Consider the following 18513-nt stretch of genomic DNA (forward strand, 5'->3'; position numbering starts at 1 on the left):
GTTGATCAAATGTTTAACATTTAAAAACTTATTCAAAATCTTGGAAAGTGATTACTGCAGATTTTCTTACTTAAGGAATGTTCTAGAATTGCCTATTATATAATCAGAACTCAATTCTTAAATGAGACAGTATGTTTTAACGTACATGTAGCCTGTAACAATTCAGCATATAGCAAGGACTTAAATGGTATTTGTGTTACTGTTGTCATCAGTAAATATTTGGTTGAATAAGTGAATATCATCATCATTGGGACAATTGTTGAAATTGAATGTGGACTACATATTAGCTGGTATGATATCATTGTTAACTTTCTGAATTTGAAAACAGTATTGTGGTTACATAAGAGAGTGCCATTGTTCTTAAGAAAAATATGCTAAAGTAATTAGGAATGAAAGGTCATGATGTCTGTAACTTATTCTCAAATGGTTCTACAAAGTAATAATAACCATCACAACAATCACAACAGCTTTTATTGTAGAGGCAGTAAAAGCAAAATTGACAGAATGTGAGGATAGGTTTGAATTTTTCAAAATAAAATCCAATAAATTCAGTACATAGTGATTTTGAATGAAGATGGAAGTGAGAGGGACTCAGTATAACATCAATTAACCCATTGATTGAATGTTTTACTAGTTAAGTAAAATGAGATTATCTTCTTTTACAAATTAATACCATCAAAAAATTTTTGGGCCCTAACCGGTTTGGCTCAGTGGATAGAACATCGGCCTGCGGACTCCAAGGGTCCAGGTTCGATTCCAAACAAGGGCATGTACCTTGGTTGCGGGCACATTGCCAGTAGGGAGTGTGCAGGAGGCAGCTGATCGATGTTTCTCTCTCATCCATGTTTCTAACTCTCTATCCCTCTCCCTTCCTCTCTGTAAAAAATCAATAAAATATTTTTTTAAAAAGATTTTTGGCCAATGAATATTCTTTTGCCAGTGTTTTTCTGTTTTGGAGTCACTTCTAACACTAATGCTTAAATTGGTAAAACAGGTGTTTTATGAAATACAAGAAATAATTTGAGATAATGGAAAGAATATTAGACTAAGATTGGGAGATTTGGATTGGAATCCAGGTTCTGCCATTCACTAGCCCTCTGAACTTTGGGTTAACTACCTCATTTGGGAAGAATCAGCTGCAAATGGATTTTCTAAGTGCCTCATTTGTAAATATATTAGTTGTTAAATTCAAACCTGAATGATTGAATAAAGACCATTCCTGAAGATATTTAAAAAATAGAAAATATTCTTACTTTGGGTATACTGTTTGTGGCCCTGGCTGATGTCCTCTACTTTGGTCACTGTTTTCCCCTTTTTTTGTTAAATCTTCTCTAAGTACTGCCACCCTTTCAAAGTGGTAACAATCAGTGAAATGGCTGAGAATAACAGGAAAATAATAAGGAAAACTCTGAAGAATATTTGATACCTACTTCATTTATTTTTCTTTAGTAATGCATTCCACATACTGAAGGCAGCCTCAGAAGTACTTATTGCTGAATGTCACTGCTATGATTGTAGAGGAAGCTTTTTTTCTCATTTGTGTTCCTTCAGGACAGTTATTGTGTATATATATATATTTTAAATTCAAGCAAATTCAGAACAGATTTCAAAATTTTCTACTTCCAAGTCTTGGAAATAATCAAATAATGTGAAACCTTAACAAAAGGTCACAGCACAAACAACCAGTAGCAGAATAGCATATGGATTCAAGATGCTGCTTTAGAGCAATAGTTCTTAAACCATTGGGGACAGGAGTAGAGGGAAAAGGTTGACAGGACTCCATCCTTGTTTCTCTTCCAGAGCAGTTCTGTGTTTGTTTTACATGCTAGGTTTCCACGTAGCTTTTAGGAGTAGCACTTGGACTTCTTTCTTTAAAAAAAAAAAAAAAAAAAGTCAATTAACAGAAGTACATTGAAGGGTTTCTATGAAACATCATTTGTGTTAAAACTTGGTGATTTAAATTATTATTTACTTAGCAAAATATTTTTGTTCATGAACAGAAATAGATATGCAATATGCAGCAAAAGTATACCGTGATGACCGACTTCGAAGGAAGGCAGATGCCTTGAGCATGGACAACTGCAAAGAACTGGAGCGGCTGACCAGTATTTATAAAGGAGGATGAACTGGAATTTTATTTATATCTTTTAACATACTATTTATTTTTTCTGTGAGTTTAGTTTCATCATGAGAGCTAAAGAAAACGATTTGTTGTTAAAAACTAAACTGAACAGTTGGCCCCTGAAATTTTGGACTGTTTATGACTTACTCCTTTAAATAGTAATAAACTGAACACTAACATTAATATTTTAGTAATGCTTCTGTAATTATTTTCATTTTAAAAGCTTTTATGATTACTAAAAATGTCTCAAGAAAGGATTATCACACCTGTAGTAATTTCCAGTTTTAGTGATTCTCCATTTTTTCCCGTTATGTAAATATTTATGAAATGATCATTTTGTGTATATGTAAGTCATTGCCTTTTTATTTAAAATCTTTTAGTGTTTAGCTCCATGAGACACTTCAGTTTAAATTGATGGAATAAATATTCTGTGACAAAATTACATGTTACTTTTTAGATGTCGAATGTGTAGTTTAAACACTAAAACTTTTTCAAAAAGAAAATCAAAAGATGTTTAAATTAATTTTCTGTAAAATCTTGTAGCATTATTTGCTATTTTAATATTGCCATTATATTCCAAAATATTTATTGAGGTAAATGAACTGGTGTAGATTATCAATTTGCTATTTATTTAGTTTTATGAATTGCTAAGCCATGCAGAGAAATGAAATGCTATACGGATAGATTTTAAAGAAAATATGAGGAAATGGCTATATAGATATTAAACAAAAAGGGACTTCAACAGTAAATTGCATTTATGTCATTTGCAATTCCAATTATTAAAATGCCCCCAAATGTTCATATACAGGGGAGGGCAAAAGTAGGCTTACAGTATTAATACAAATAAATAATACATAATTAATGAATAATAACATAAGAATAAACTGTTTTGTGTACTCACAACTATAAACCTACTTTTGCCCACCCTTGTATATGTCTTTGAAAGCTGCTAAACTTTATGAAGAGAAGCAACATGTTTCCTCCACCCCCATGGAAATTTGCAGTTTCTTCTTAGTGATAATTTAAGCAGAATCCAAAAGTAAATGGATTCTTCTACAAATAATAGGAAAAAATACTACTTTGCTTTGTGCCTTTTAAACTGATTGCCAACTCTTAAATATATATGTAGATTACAGCACACTTATTTTATCAGGGCATGATCTGTTTGGCCACATGCAACAGTGAGCAGAAATATAGCAGCAGGTAGAATAGTGACTTACAGCAAGTTATCCTTATAAAATTCTGAGCTAAAATCTATTCACCATTGAGAATTCAGTTAATCCTTTAGGAATAAGCTCCTTGTAATTAAATCCATAATATAAATTTGAGAAATCAGATGGAAATTGAAGTTTTTAGTGCCTATATGGGGTATGAAACTAGTTAATTTCTAATCTTCTATGTTTAACATAGTAATAATTTTGCTTCATTCTCAGTTAATGGAACATGAACCACATCTTTGGTAATTTTTTTATGTGTGAGAATGCTAATTAAAGTGTTCCTTTGTTTAAAGATTTTTTTTTTCTGAATGTAGTCAATATATAGCATCTGTTAAAACTTTTTAAATGACCATTCTTTAAAAAAATCTGCTCTTGTACCCCCTTTCCAGATGAATCAATAGAAATACCTGATTGAATTAGTAATTTAAACTAAACAATATATTGTCCTAGGGAAATTAGACAGCTTAACTTTCTTTTAGAAATGCCACCTTTAAAAAAAAATAGCAGCGCTTAAAAGAAATACAATTTTAAATATTTTCTTGAGTCCATATAATGAATTTTTTTAAAGGCCACAGCATTCTAATTAACTTTGAAAGTTCACATGCATCAGAAAACTTACAAATGAAAATTTTCATCCATTTATTTTTCCTTTCTTTTAAAATATATTTTGATTTTTTTTTTTTTTTTTTACAGAAAAGAAGGGAGAGGGATGGAGAGTTAGACACATCAATGAGAAACATCGATCAGCTGCCTCCTGGGATGTGCCCACAACCAAGGTACATGCCCTTAACCAGAATCGAACCTGGGACCCATCAGTCCGCAAGCCGACGCTCTATCCACTGAGCCAAACCGGCTAGGCTATTTTTCCATTTTACTGGGATATTTACACGATTGTGGTTGATGCTCATGTGACTAGACTCTATTGCCTGATTCTTTTTCCCTTAATCCTGGCTTTAAGAAGGCAGATGAAGTTATAAAAATAAATAAGATATATTAAGAAGTCATTCATGGCTTTTGAACAGTATTATATTTCAGTTGCTTTTCTACATTCTATTATATTTCATAAAATGTTTGGGGAAATGTGTTTGATAAAATTTTTGAACTGTGGGAAATGACTGACTGAGTGCCTGACAGCATAAGCTACATATAAAATATGCAAGTTAAGATTAAGTCCTTAATGTTACCTGTATCATGGTGTAAAGGCCCAGCCAAGTGTGTTAGAATTTTTGGTTAATTCTACAAAATAAGACGTTAGCTATTTTAACACATTGCAGACGGATCACGAGAATTCTCGCTTCATATTACAGTCTTTTACAAAGTATAATATTTAAAAAGATATTAGCTTGTAAGAACATGTAACTTCAAAATGCAATGGGTATTTAATTTTAAAGCATGCTTTTAACATTTATGTAAAACATTTTTTGTACGCATTCAATAGAAACTTATCTGGCCACTGGGTAAAGCTAGCAATAAAACTACTGGTCTGCAATGTGTTAAGATGTAAGATTTTCATATTTTTTGCTACTTTTAAAAATCCAACGTTTTGTCATCTTAGTTTTACCTACATGAGCCTTGCAATTTCATTTGAAAACTTGTACTGTTCATTTTAATCATTGCCTAATAGCCCTCTTTAAGCATTGCTTTACTAGCTTTTCTTACTGGTATTTTAGAAGTTTGGCAGCAAGTATATTTATTAATGCTTTACATTTTTATCCTTCTTTACAACACACACATAAACATTATCTTTGTGAGGATTTGGGGGAAAGTAAATAATACCTTTTCTTCTACTTTTTTTTTATTCCTTAGTTCTCAGATAGACAGGTGCTAGACATTTACAAGTTTCAGAATTTATTTTAATGAAATCTGATCATTCTCAACAATGAGAAATTTCAAAGTATAATCCATCTAGTAAATGAAAACAATATATTTTAGAAACAGATTGCATTTGAATGCTTAAATAAGTAGCTGTTTCATAATCATTACATGCTTGCTTATGATTTACAAAGATCTGGTAGAGAAAAGAAGGTCCTTAAGGCATATATATGTCAAGGTATTAAGCCACTCTGCCTTTGTGTCAGCTCAGGTGTTCTCAGAACAGGAATGTAAAATTCCAGCCCTTTACTTTAATTGCACTTTTGTGCTTAAGTTTTCCTCCTGTTAACTCTTCAGTTACACTAGTATGTAAAATAGTTACCAAGAAATATGATTAACATCTTGATTTCCTTTGTTGATCTCCATTATTTTCAAATGCATCTGTTATTTAATACACTTGACATGTTAATATTACCTAATAATGCATTCCTATATATTCATTAAAAGTAAATTTCCCACTTTTGTTAAGGCAGTGAAATATTTTTTGATGTTGGCCTACGGACCAAATTAGCCATTTTTCCAGTTCAGTAAGTATTAAGTCAGAGGACTAAGAGGTTCAAAAGGAAAATTAGTGCATTTAGCTTCCCCATATGAAGCTTGGGTTTAGTACTACCCATATAACTATCTTTATACTAAGTGAAACAAACTAAAAGGGCATTCACAGTCTTTTTTCTTATCAGAAGAGAAAAACTTCCAAAAATGAACAATAAACCAGAATTTTAATCTTGACTAAATAGCTAAAAAGCCTTGTCTTTTGGCCACAATGGGTTACTGCCCAGTTAAAATCCATAAATTTTTCTATAAACCAGTGAAGAGTCATCTGATAACTTCCCAAATATTTTTAATGTAATTTTTAATTACAAAGGAAAAGTGGGTAGAATGAGGATCTTCAAGGAATTCTTGCATATTCCTTTAATAATCTGGGAGGCAATACAGTCCTAGAATTCAGGTTTCCTTTTTTGTTTTATTACTATTTAAATAGGTACTTTCATATAAATGGAAACATTTTCCCTCAAACATTAATTCAAAACATACTCCTTATATTAAGGATTACATAACCACATTTTTTTGTAAGTTCCCTGTGTGTAACTTTTTCCTGTGGTACGTGATTATTTGATTTTATTATCTGCTGGTTTGGGGGCCAATAGATTTGTGAATAGTCAGTCTGTGGATGTGTCCATGTATAGCTGTATGTATTTTCCAGCTAATACCTCAAATGTGTGATTTTTTTAGACCACACTATGTTTGCACAGAGCAGAGCTTCCATTAGCCGTGGATATTCTTATTTCTAACTTTGAAAGCAGTTCACAGAATTTCATTGGTGTGATATTTTTCATATTTTAAAACAGTTTCCTATTGTAAGGCCCATACTTCAAATATAATTGTGTCTTTCTATATCTAGCAATCTGGAAATATGTAGGTGGTAAGAAGTGTTTCTTGAAATGGCTTAGTTTAGTATGTTATTGAAAATTGGGATTACTGGTTGCCAGGCTGTCTAGTAACTGCATAGCAGATGACACCCGGCACGAATGTGAACAAGTCTCCACTTCAGCACAGGAATCGGGACATTCCTATCTGATATTTGCCATTTAAGAGCACTTCTAAAATGATAGGGATTTTTCAATGACATTGGAGCATTTTAAGCACCAATTTCAAAATGAATTGAGTTGGATAACTATGCCAATGAGAGAAACTCACACATAAATGATATATAATTTATTTGTACTAAGAAATGCTTCTTACCTATTTTTGTTTTGGTTGTTTATTTTTTTGGATTGCTACATAAGACTTTCTATTTAAGTTTAAGTCATGTGTCTTTAAAAGCTGCAGGTAATTTCCAAGGTGTGGTGAAATTTTAATGGAAGCCTTGGATTAGTTAAATGAAGTGAAACTGGTAAAGGAAATCTTTAATTTATTTGTCTATAGTGCACTCGAGATTATACGATTAGATTTAAAATGAAATGTCTGATTTGTAAAATATTTAATGTTATATCAGACTTACATAAAATAAATTTTTCTGTGAGAACTGTTAAAGAATGAATTTTAATGAATGTTTTGCTGAATGATTTATAATTTTTTTCTTTCAGTCTCTGAAGTTTATCTCAGTATATGAATAAAAAGGTCTGTTCTCACTATAATGCATTTGTTTCATCATGTTTTATATTCTTAATATGCCCTTTCTTTCAACCATTCAATAAATGAATGAATGCCTACTATCCCCAGAGAGAGAGCTGAGGGCTGGGAATTAATCACTGAACAGGACAAAAATCCTTAGGAGGTTTATATCTAACAAGGAAGATGTCAAGTAAATGACTATGATGAAAGCCACAAAGAAAAATTACAAGGTAAAGTGAGAGCATATATCTAGAAGACTTAACCTACTTTGGGAGGACCAGGAAAGATTTCTCTGACAAAATGAGTTGAAGCTAAAACCTAAAAGATAAGAGCAGCAGGGAGGTGAACCCTAAAGAAATATTTCAGGCAGAGAGTGTTAAGTTGATAAAGTCATAGAAACTTCACAGCAATGAAAACAAACTTTTATGATTTTGGTATAAGGAAGCCAGGATAAGTTAGAAAATTAAGATAGGGGTCATTCCATAGGACCATATATAAACCATAATGGTGATAATTGGACTTTATCTTAAGTCAGGAGAAAAGCTTTGTGATTTTTAAGGAAGGACTTACATTATGAGATCTGAGTTTTTAAAATATCATTTTAGTTGCTATGTGTAGAAGACTGGAGGGCTAAAGTGAATGTAGGAAAGATAGGAAATTGTCAAAGGAGAGGTGATCATGGCTTGGACCAGAGTAGGAATATAAATAAGTAAATGATTTTGAGAGATATAAAGAAGGCAGAACCAAAAGTATAATCGAATTGATTGAATCTGGGATAAATGGAGGCAGCAATTTAAAACTTCAAAAATTTAGTTATAAAAGGAGTAGAGAAAAAGGGTGGTAGCTGGGAGAGAATGTGGTTTTATAAGAAGGCTTTTTTTCTCAATTATTATATGAGACCTTAATATTTATTACATGGGAAAACTTACTAAGTTTTTATTTTGATATAAAGGGCCAAGTAGAAAGTGAAAATGAAAATAGAGAAGGGATAATAGCATTAAGTACCTGATTTGTCTAGAAAATAAAGAATACATTGCAAAGACGAATAATTCCTTTAGCTAAGAGACACCACCAACATTTTTTTCAGAAGGGAATGCACAGAGGATGGGTGCAAATGCAGGAATATATGTAGTGTTGGTGGGACAACATTATGGCTTGCATTTTCTTGATGAAACAGGCAGTTTGTTAAAGTGGAGGAGGGAGAAAGAATGATAAAAAGGCCTAGAGAAAGTGAAGACAATTTGAAGGAATCATTTTCACCGAGTCGGATGATTAGCGATTAAATGGGATTTTTGTGGGCCCCAGGTTGGTGACAGGATTTACAATCTGTTTAGTTGTGTCTATTTTCTCCAGCTTAACCCAGCAGCCTAGGCATAGGCATGGAGAATACCTCACTCAAATTTTGGTTTCTGTCAGGCACTACAGATGATAGGGGGGTTTAAGATGTTGAGACGTGATTCCCTGATTTACTACTGGATATAAGCTAGAGATGTGTGTGTGGGGGTGGGGGTGGGGGGGGGGGAGAGCGGGGGAGGGTAGTGATTTCTGAAGTGACTGAGTAAAGTCTTGGGTGTGATGCAGTGGATGGTAGTATGAAAGAGAAAGTTATTGCCTGTGACTGTATAGTTTTATCCTCAATAGGTCAAATCCTAAACAGAATAAAAATTAGAAAGACATCTTAACTTGGACAGTGTCAGCAATAAATTTTTCATTTTTGTATGTTGGAGAATTAACTAAGTCTTTTCTCCCCATATGAGTTTGAATACCAGGTAGAATTTTCATGCAACAAAATCCAGATGATTGTTGATTTTCTGATAGGAAAGAAGCATTTTAAAAAGTGGAGATCTCTGCCTTATACAACAGCTAAGAGAAATTTAACTGTTATAATCAATCAAGTTTGAACCTCAACAATGTATGTTTATTAACTATATAATATACCAATATGTTGTATACATAATAAAATAGAAAATTTGGATGATGAGATAAAAATTTTGTGTATGTGTACAATTTCTACTAGTTTCTTCCTGAACCTCAGGAATCATCTGGTCCACCCCGCTTTGGAGAACTTGTACATAGTGCTGATAACCTTTTAGGCTAAGAAATATTTCCCCTAGTCCTAACTAACAGCAGTGATATTACTGAGAAAACGCAAATAGTCAATCACAATACATAGGAACTCTCCCACTGACATGCTGTAATTCAGAAACCACCACATTTGGAAATTAGGAATCTCATTAGTTCTTCAAGTTTGAGGACACAGTAGTGTTTGGAAATCTTGGAAAACTATGGTCTACCTTTTTCCCACTCAAAAAGAAGAAAAAAAATTAGCAATATTTTCCAGGTCAACTTCCCTTTATTATGGCCGTTAACATGGAGAATTTTGTTAAAATGAAAGGTAGCATTTCCAGAAATTAAAAATTTCACTAGAGTTTGTATTGGGTGGGGAAATGGTGAGGAATAAAAAAGTTTTAGTCAGGGTCAGGATTAATGGTTTCTTTAGACACTTTTATTCCACAAATGTTGAATGAGGGCCTGCTGAGTGTAAGAAACTTAGGCAAAAAAAATGTAAAAGATGACCCAGTCCTCTAGACCTTATAGTCTCATAAGGGAGATAAGCCAAACCATGACACATAATTATGCATGAAACATATATCAATTATTCTTGGTAATATGGAGTAGCAGTCAAGAAGGTGGAGTATAAGGAAGACTGAACCAGTGGAGTTCATGATATGACTAGAGGCCCAGTGCACGAAACAATGTGCTCACCTCCTCCCACAACAACATCAAAATTACAACTCAATTTACAGAACCACCATTGTAGAGAACCACTTGAAGACTAGCTGAACAGAATTCCTATAAATGAGATAAAGAAAAAGCCACTTAGAGACTGGTAGGGGTGAAGATGCAGAATGGGTGATTCCCAAACCCATGATGGTTAAGATAGTTCCGCTGCTAAGTTCTCTCACCTAAGGAGCAAGGGGTCCTAGCCCCACACCAGGATTCTCAGCAGTGCCCCAATGCCTGAAGAGAAGTCCCCATGACATCTGACTGTAAAAACTAGTGAGGATTGTAGCTGATACTGAGGGCTGCTGGAGACCTAGGCACTGCAGGACCTAAAGGGACCAGGCACAGACTCACAAACTCACTTGCTCTGAGTTCCAGCATTGTTTCAGTAGCTCCAAAAGCACTAGGGACATATCAAACTAAAGAGTTTTTGTCAACAAAACAAAAAGACAAGTACTGAAAGAGAGAATATATTCATGCCAAAGATACATCCAATAAGGGATTAACATACAAAATATAAAAGGAACACATACAACTTAATAGCAAAAAAACAATCCCAGTAAAAAATGGACAGAGGATCTGAATAGACATTTCTTCAAAGAGGACATAAAGATGGTCAATAGACATATGAAAAGTTGCTCAATATCACTAATCATCAGGAAAATACAAATTAAACCCACAATGAGATATTATGTCACACCTGTGAAAATGGCTATCAATAAATCAACAAACAAAAGTATTAGCCATGATATGGAGAAAAGGGAACCCTAGTCCACTGTTGATGGGGTTATATTAGTGCAGCCACTATAGAAAACAGTATGGAGGTTCCTGATAAACAAGAACAGAACTACCTTATGACCTAGCAATTTATCTGAAGAAATCCAAAATACTATTTTTAAAAGACATATGCACCCCTATGTCCATTACAGCATGATTTACAATAGCCAAGTTATGGAAGCAATCTAAGTGTCCATCAATAGACGAATGGATCAAGAAGATGCGGTACATATACAGTGTCCCAAAAAATGTATACACAGTTTAACAGCTGATAGCTCAATTTTGAAAATGAAATGCATTTTAATAAACACCGCCTTTATAATTATTTCAAGTGTGTGTATACATTTTTGAGACACCTTTACATAATGGAATATTACTTGGCCATAAAAAATAATGAAATCTTGCCATCTGTGACATGAGGATATTATGCTCAGTGAAATAAGTCAGACAGAGAAAGACATATATTATTTCACTTATATGTGTAATCTAAAATCAAAATAAATGAACAGAAACTCAGATACAGAGAACTGGTGGTTACCAGATAGAAGGGGAGGTTGGCAGTTATAAAAATAGTAATGGGAAAGTGAAGTATGGCATAGGGAATATAGTCAATGATCCTATCTAATAAAAGAGTAATATGTAAATTAACCATCACTCCACTACACCCACAAGCCACGCCCACAAGCCAATCAGGAGTGATTATGCAAATTACCCCAACCAAGATGGCTGCAGCCATGGAGGGAGCAGGAGGGAGGCTTGGGTTTCCCCGGCAATGGAGGAAGTCAAGCTTTCTGCACACCCTGGCCGGCCCAGGCCTCCGCTTAAGGCTACAAAGTTTCAATTATAGAAGATAAATCCCAAGAAAAATGGCAGCAGCCACGTAGCTGGAGAGAGAAGGCTAGGGTTGTCCCCGGCAACGGAGGAAGCCAAGTTTTCCACCTGCCCTGGCCAGCCTAGGCTTCCTCTCCAGGCTACAAAGTTTCAATTATAGAAGGTGAATAAACCCCAACAGAAATGGCTGCAGCCACAGAGCAAGCAGAAGGCTTGGCTCCACTCCAGGCTACAAAGTTTCAATTGTAGAAGGTAAATAAATCCCAGATACCAGGGCCTCTGCTTGGGTCGCCGAGGGGCATGGCTGGCCTGCAAACCACCACAGGCCCCTCACCCAGGCCACCCCACACCCCAAGGGAACCCCCACCCTGATCTGGGACACGCTTCAGGGCAAACCAGCTGGCCTCCACCCATGCACCAGGCCTCCATCCTATCTAATAAAAGTAATATGCAGATTGACCATCACTCCAACATACAAGATCAAGATAGCTGCTCCCATGTGATCAAAGATCCTGCCCCCATGTGGACACAAGATGGCCACCACAAGATGGCCAGCAGGAAAGGGCAGTTGGGAGGGACCAGGCCTGCAAGGGAGGACAGTTGGGGGCAATCAAGCCTGCAGGGGTGGGAAGTTAGGGGTGACCAGACCGGCAGAGGAGGGAAGTTGGGGGCAAACAGGCTGGCAGGGGAGCAGTTAGACATCAATCAGGCTGGCAGGGGAGTGGTTAGGGGGTGATCAGGCTGGCAGGCAGAAGTGGTTAGGAGCAATCAGGAAGGCAGGCAGGTGAGCAGTTGGGAGCCAGCAGTCCTGGATTGTGAGAGGGATGTCCGACTGCCCATTTAGGGCAGTCGGACATCCCTCAAGGGCTCCCAGATTGGAGAGGGTGCAGGCTGGGCTGAGGGACACCCCCCACCCCCGTGCACGAATTTCGTGCACCGGGCCTCTAGTATTGTAATAACTATGTATGGTGTTAGATGGGTAATTGTCTTATTGAGATGATTACTTCGTAAATAATGTATCTAATCACTATGTTGTACACCTAATATTGTAGCAGTCAAGTTGTATGTCAACTAATATTGGAAAAATTATAAAGAATGTTCTGAGATGTTATAGGGAAACAAGATTTAAATAGCTATGGTAAAGAGTTAAGAGTTTCAGAACATGCCACCCCAAAGTGTGCCATTTTGGCATATTAACTATTTTGAGCTGAAGGCGCAAGAAATAGCAGATGCAGGAAAGGTTCTCTGACCTCCCTTTTCTACCTAAAAATCAGGTCATAACATTTCCCTTGAGAAAGGTGCCTTTCTCCTACTAGGAAGAAGACATTCCTTATAACCAGATACTGAGGACTGATGCTGAAATGGACCTGTACAAACAAACCTAAAATAGCCTTATCTCCCATTATTCCCCCCGCCATATATTTATTAGTTACCATCCCACAATGACTGCCCCTAGCCTAAGCCCCTTTGTCTTATCACATCCACACAACTTGTCATTTTTTGTTTAAAAAGGTATATAAGCTCTCGAGCCTAATAGCTTCGTTGGATCTTCGTTTTCCTTTGAAGACTCCCATGCACAAGTAAAAATATATAAATCTGTATGATTTTCCTCTTATCTATGTCAGATTAATTCTTAGGCCCAGCCATAAAACCCAAGTGTGCAGAAGGAAGTTTTTCCTCCCCTACAAGAGAAGCAATCATTCCAGATTAAAGTGACCTCCAAAACTAGTATGAGAAAATAAGTCATGTTGATGCAAGAGGGAGATAATCAATTTGGCTGGAGTATAGGATTCACATTAGAATGAGTTTAGAAGTAATAGAATGATATGTTAGTGCCAGGTTAGACTCAACTTTGTCACTGTCTACAAAGGTACATCACTAAAAAAAATTTTGAGTAGGAGTAATGTGTATTGTGTTAGGAAGGCTTATCTGGTCGCTGTTAAGTAGCTATTGATATAGTTATGATGAATACTGGTTTTAATGAAGAATTGAAAAAAATATAAAGATGCAAATGACATTAAGGAAGAGAAAAGAGTGCAAACATGATACATGACTGGTAGAATCACAAAACCAATACAGACATAGACCAGGAGAAACAAGTTTATTTGAAACCTTGAAGCTTTTAAGTTAGAGCTGACAGTAAGACAATCCAACATCCACCAAGCAGCTGAAAATATGAACCTAAAACTCATAAAAGGTGCAGATTTAGAATTCACTCTCAGAATAAGAAAAACATATAGCAGAGAACCCCAAGTCAGGCTTGAATGCCATCATTTAAGTTAGGAGACTAGAAGAGACGAGAGCTGTATCCCAGATGCTAAGGGTTTAAATAAGGAAAAGGAAGTGATTTTCAATCAGGTCATTTGCTATGGAACTGCTAAATTAACTTATAATAATGTAAGTCATTTGTAACATATGTACCATTTCATCTTCTCAGGAATAATAGAAAATAAATATCCAATTCTTTTCGCCATTCTTGGGCTAGAGTTAATTCTTTTTGTACTTGCTAGGGATTGGAACGAAAGACCAGTCATAAACAAGTTCCCCTAGACTTCATTTCCTTCTATCTACTGTAGGTTTCTGTAAAATGTGCAAACAAGCAAGGCTCCAAATAAAAAAGTAATAGCATTCCTTACAGGCACAGACTTCTAATACAAGAGCCTGTGAAAGGTTGTCCAATGTCTGCATATGTTAAGATACACAGATAATTGTGAGAACTCCATATTATCCATAAAGTCCATGGCTCCTCAAGTCACTCTAGACAAGGCCATGAGTAAAGAGCAGTAGGTGGTGTTAGGTCCGCACCAATAGGAACCAGGCGAAGAGACCTTGTGAGAGTTTAAGAAATTTTATTACATCCTCACAGTGGGCCGAGACCAGTATAGCCATGTCAGCAAGCAAGAGTAGGGAGGGTGGGATATTTATGTCTCTTGTGAAGGTCCCCAGGAACCGGATGCAGGCGCAAGAAGCCAGGTCTAAAGCTGATTTTCTTAGCCCTTCAGCTTTCTCTGTGACACCTGAAATAATACAGGAAAACCGCAGAGAGAGCAGGAGATCCAAGTGGGGTGCAATGGAAAAGTACTGAGTGCAGGGGAATGATTCAGAATATGCCTAACATTCTATCCTTTTATTTTCCTTCTGTGAGCTGGGGCTGATGAGGGAGGTTGATCTCATTCTTCTGTAGCTTCTTCCTGCTCAGATGGGGCGTAGAGCTGTCCCTACTTAGTCAGGGACTGAGGGAGGGGATGATATCTAGTGTAGGACTGGAGAAGCATTATTTCCCCTATGGATCTATTGGTGATAGTCTGGATGTAGTTTTGGAGGAAGAAACGGCTCTTAGGATGCATGAACCAAAGATCAGTGCCAGAAAGAACATTAAGAGGGATCCGACTAAAGGTAGAAGCCAGGAGGTCCAGTTTAGATTCTGTGGCCAGGTGCCCCAGGATTCTGAAAGTTGTTGGAGTTCTGAGGCCCTATCATCTAGTTTGTCCTTCCTGGTCCCAGCGTAAGCGGTGAGAAGAACCTTAAAGGACTGGTTATTAGGGGCAATGTCTATCTCAGGGGTGATAGACTAGGGTACAGGTCCCAGTCCAGTTCGCTGGGAGACAGAGATAGGTATTGGTACCACACAGTAACAAGATTCCTTGATTTTTTAAGCAGAAGTTTTTTTCGATGGTGAAGAGGTGAGTGAGCTTGTTTTCATTTTCCCAAACAGAAAGCGTTCCAGCTAAGGTTGCTCCTGTAAGGAGCTGAAAAGGGCCTCCAGGATTGACCTGTGTAGCCCCTGTGGTGGTATTCTCAAAAAATATATATTTTCTGTCAGTGTCTACCCAAAATTTGGAGTGTGTGAGGCCATGGGAGGGGATTTGGCGGCAGTTAGAACGTGACTGTGATTTGCAATCCTGCCAGGGGAAGTAGTTAACACAGGAAAGAGGTCGACCTGAACAGAACTGGGAGGTGTCGGTTGTTGGGAAGGTTGCTGAGATGGTAGGCCAGGCTGAGAATTGAACAGGCTTTGAGAAGTAGGCTGTTTGGGTAACTACATAGCTTGCCCAGTGCTTGAAAGAGGGTTGAATTTCAAGAGTAAAGTGGCATAGGCGTTGATCAAGGTATCCTAAAACCTTTCCTGCAGGGTGTGTCCTGTTGATGCAGAGAGGGGCCTGAGATACTATGATGGTGTTGGTTGTTATTGGTCTTAAGATGGGGACTTTGTTGGAGTGATGTTCGGTTATGTTGTTTAAGTATGACTGGAGTAACTGTACAGCCCTGCCTGTGAGTGTTCCTTTAGTCATTTCTGTGATTTTGAAGTTATAAATTTCATCGAGGTGCATGAGTTGGAATGGGAGTCCTCCATGTACCTTGTAGTGGAAGGATAGACTGGAGTTGGCCCATGCATGTAGGGAGGTTGGGGTTGCTGTGTAGCTAGCTGAAAAGAGGGGAAAACAGGTTATGATGAGGAAGTGATATGTTAGGTCTAGGGTTTGAGAGAGATAGTGAGGACTTAGGAGGTTTTTTAGAGGTATGGGGTAAATCTGTGTACAGAGTAAGGGGAGAAGAAGGATTAAGAAGATCATTATACAACCCTAACAGTGTTAAGCGTAGTTCCAACCAGGTGACATAAGGTAAAGGTACATGAGAAGATCAAGAATGATAAGGATGACCCACAGGAAGACCAGGCACTAGAAGAGGGAAGATCTTATAGTATCTTGGTCAATCATGGGGCCAGGTTTAACCAGGTTTTAATGTGTTCCCAGGAATAGTCAAGAAAATCCTCTAGGAGGAACGTGTCCCATAGGAAAGACAAGAGGTAAGATTCAGGGGGGTGGGTGCTGAGAGAGAGGAACAGCTGCTATGAGGTGCAGAGTACGAGTGAGGCAAGGACCAGTATAGATAGAGCAGTAAGGGGCAATGGGGGGGTGGGGGAGGAGTCTGGCTTATAGGGGATTAGGTAAAGGTCCACGGCTTACAGTTCCTTGGGAATTTTTGTGAATTTGAGGCGGGTTGATCCGAGGCTGACACTCCAATACAAACAGACCGGTGGAGCCTGGGGTGCAGGGGCTCACTTCAACTGAAGAGGAGTGGAGTGAGGAAGGATATCCCTGTAACTTGGCCGCCTTCGGTGTGGTCAGAAGTACCTGGTGTGGGCCGGTCCACCTGGGCTTTAGGGTCCCCGGGCTGCTGGATGCTGGAAGAATATCCAGTCTCCCGGCTCTAGTGGAGGATCAAGGGGGGGAGTCAGTGGTAGGCTTAGGGAGAACTGTGTTGGCATGTTGCTGAAGGAGGTGACCAGTGAGGTCGAGGGTGGCGAGATAATCCCCACAAAGGGCTAGAGGTGGTTGGGATGTTTCCAAGTAGGAAGGGTCTGCAGTACAGAAGCTGGAAAGGGCTGGAGACTGGGCTGTCCAGGACGGAGTGAGATGGGGCTCAGAAAGAAGGCTGAGGGGGTGGATGAAGAGGTGGAGTCCAGAGAGACAGGGGCAGTCGGAAGAGGGATGGGGGGTCAGAGGGGAAGGGAGGACAGAATGAATGGAGGGATTGGAGGGAGGGTCTGAGGGGCCTGACAGGTGGGGAAGGACTGACCGGAAGCCTCAGGGTAGGGTGGAAAGGTCCAGGGCTGGTGGAAGGGGGCTTGGCGTGAAGGAGCAAGATCTGATGGGTGGAGTAAGTATGACAAGAGAGGAGGACTATTACAGAGAGTAAAGAACTGAAAAACTTTAATCAAAAAACCTTCATTTCAGTTACACTTATTGTCTTAACAACTCTATGAGATTTTAAAGCCAATCATTATTTAAGCCATTTTTCTGATACATTTTTTAACAGGGATAACTTGACCTTGACAACTTTAAGGAGGCTGGGGAAAAAGGTGGGGGTGGGGGGTAGCAGGCTTGCCAGCTGCTTGGATTCAAAGGCACCAACCACATCCTTTCCTTACAGGGCAGTCAGGGACCCGGAAGTGAACGCTAGCCCCGCGCCCCAGGTCAAGGGAAGAAACTCTTACCAGAAATTGGAGTGGCCGGTGTGTTCTGGAGAAGCCTGCAGCCGGGACGGGGGGGGGGGGTCCCTACGGGCTCCTTCTGTGTATCCTGGGTTTCAGCACCCAACTGTTAGGGCCCCGCCGACAAGGAGCCAGGCCAAGAGACCTTGTGAGAGTTTAAGAAATTTTATTACATTCTCTCACGGCGGGCTGAGACCAGTATATCCGTGTCAGCAAGCAAGAGGAGGGGGGGGGGGGCGGTTAAGCCGATGCGGTGCAGGCGGCTGCGGGAAGCCGGGCCTGGAGCTGCTTTTCTCCGCCGGTCAGCTGTCTCTTGTGGCACCTGAAATGAGAACGACAGGAGAATCGCAGAAAGGGCCGGAGCCCCAAGCGGGGCACAATGGGCCAGAACCGCGTGCAGGGGGAAGGTTCCGAACACGCCTACCAGGTGGCCAACAGGGGAAATCAAAAGACTAGGAAACCATGGGACTTCTAACTGTTAGAATCTAACAGGCAGCCTGGTGCTTGCTGTTCACACCTGCAAATTTGTTCAACAAAAGATAAGGTTTTATGATGCCGGATCCCGAACAGCGAATGAAAAGCATACACACTCCGCACAAAACAAACGTCTCCGCGAGACTTACGATGACGAAACACGCAGCGTTCCGGTTCAAACCCGGACCGCGGGTTTCCCAGCGGCCACGCGGCCCGGCGTCTGCGCAGGCGCAGGAGGCCGCAGCCCGCGGAGGGCCGGAGGTGTGGGGGCGGGGCGCGACGCCAGCCCGCGCGCACGGAGTTCGTTGCCCCGCCCCGGAAATCCC

General features: G+C 38.8%; 1 protein-coding gene and 1 long non-coding RNA gene across 4 annotated transcripts in view; one reads left to right on the forward strand and one right to left on the reverse strand.

The window, feature by feature from the left end:
* Positions 1-4059, forward strand: part of DNAJB14 (DnaJ heat shock protein family (Hsp40) member B14) — a 40506-nt gene extending 36447 nt beyond the window's left edge. For 2 of the 3 annotated variants that reach the window (XM_079773197.1, XM_079773195.1), the window contains one exon: positions 2001-4059. In XM_079773197.1, coding sequence (XP_079629323.1) covers positions 2001-2125 — 125 coding nt within the window. In that variant the 3' untranslated portion in view covers positions 2126-4059. The remainder of the gene's footprint in view (positions 1-2000) is intronic. The other variant, XM_079773196.1, reaches the window with a different exon arrangement.
* Positions 4-18405, reverse strand: LOC307100727. Its single transcript, XR_013813615.1, has 3 exons — positions 17717-18405; positions 16686-16929; positions 4-1869 (listed from the first exon to the last, which is right to left on the reverse strand). It is a non-coding gene; the product is annotated as an uncharacterized lncRNA (long non-coding RNA).
* Between the last annotated feature and the right edge of the window lie 108 nt (positions 18406-18513).

This window comes from Cnephaeus nilssonii (genome assembly GCF_951640355.1).
Source record: "Cnephaeus nilssonii genome assembly, chromosome: 1".
NCBI lineage: Eukaryota > Metazoa > Chordata > Mammalia > Chiroptera > Vespertilionidae > Cnephaeus > Cnephaeus nilssonii.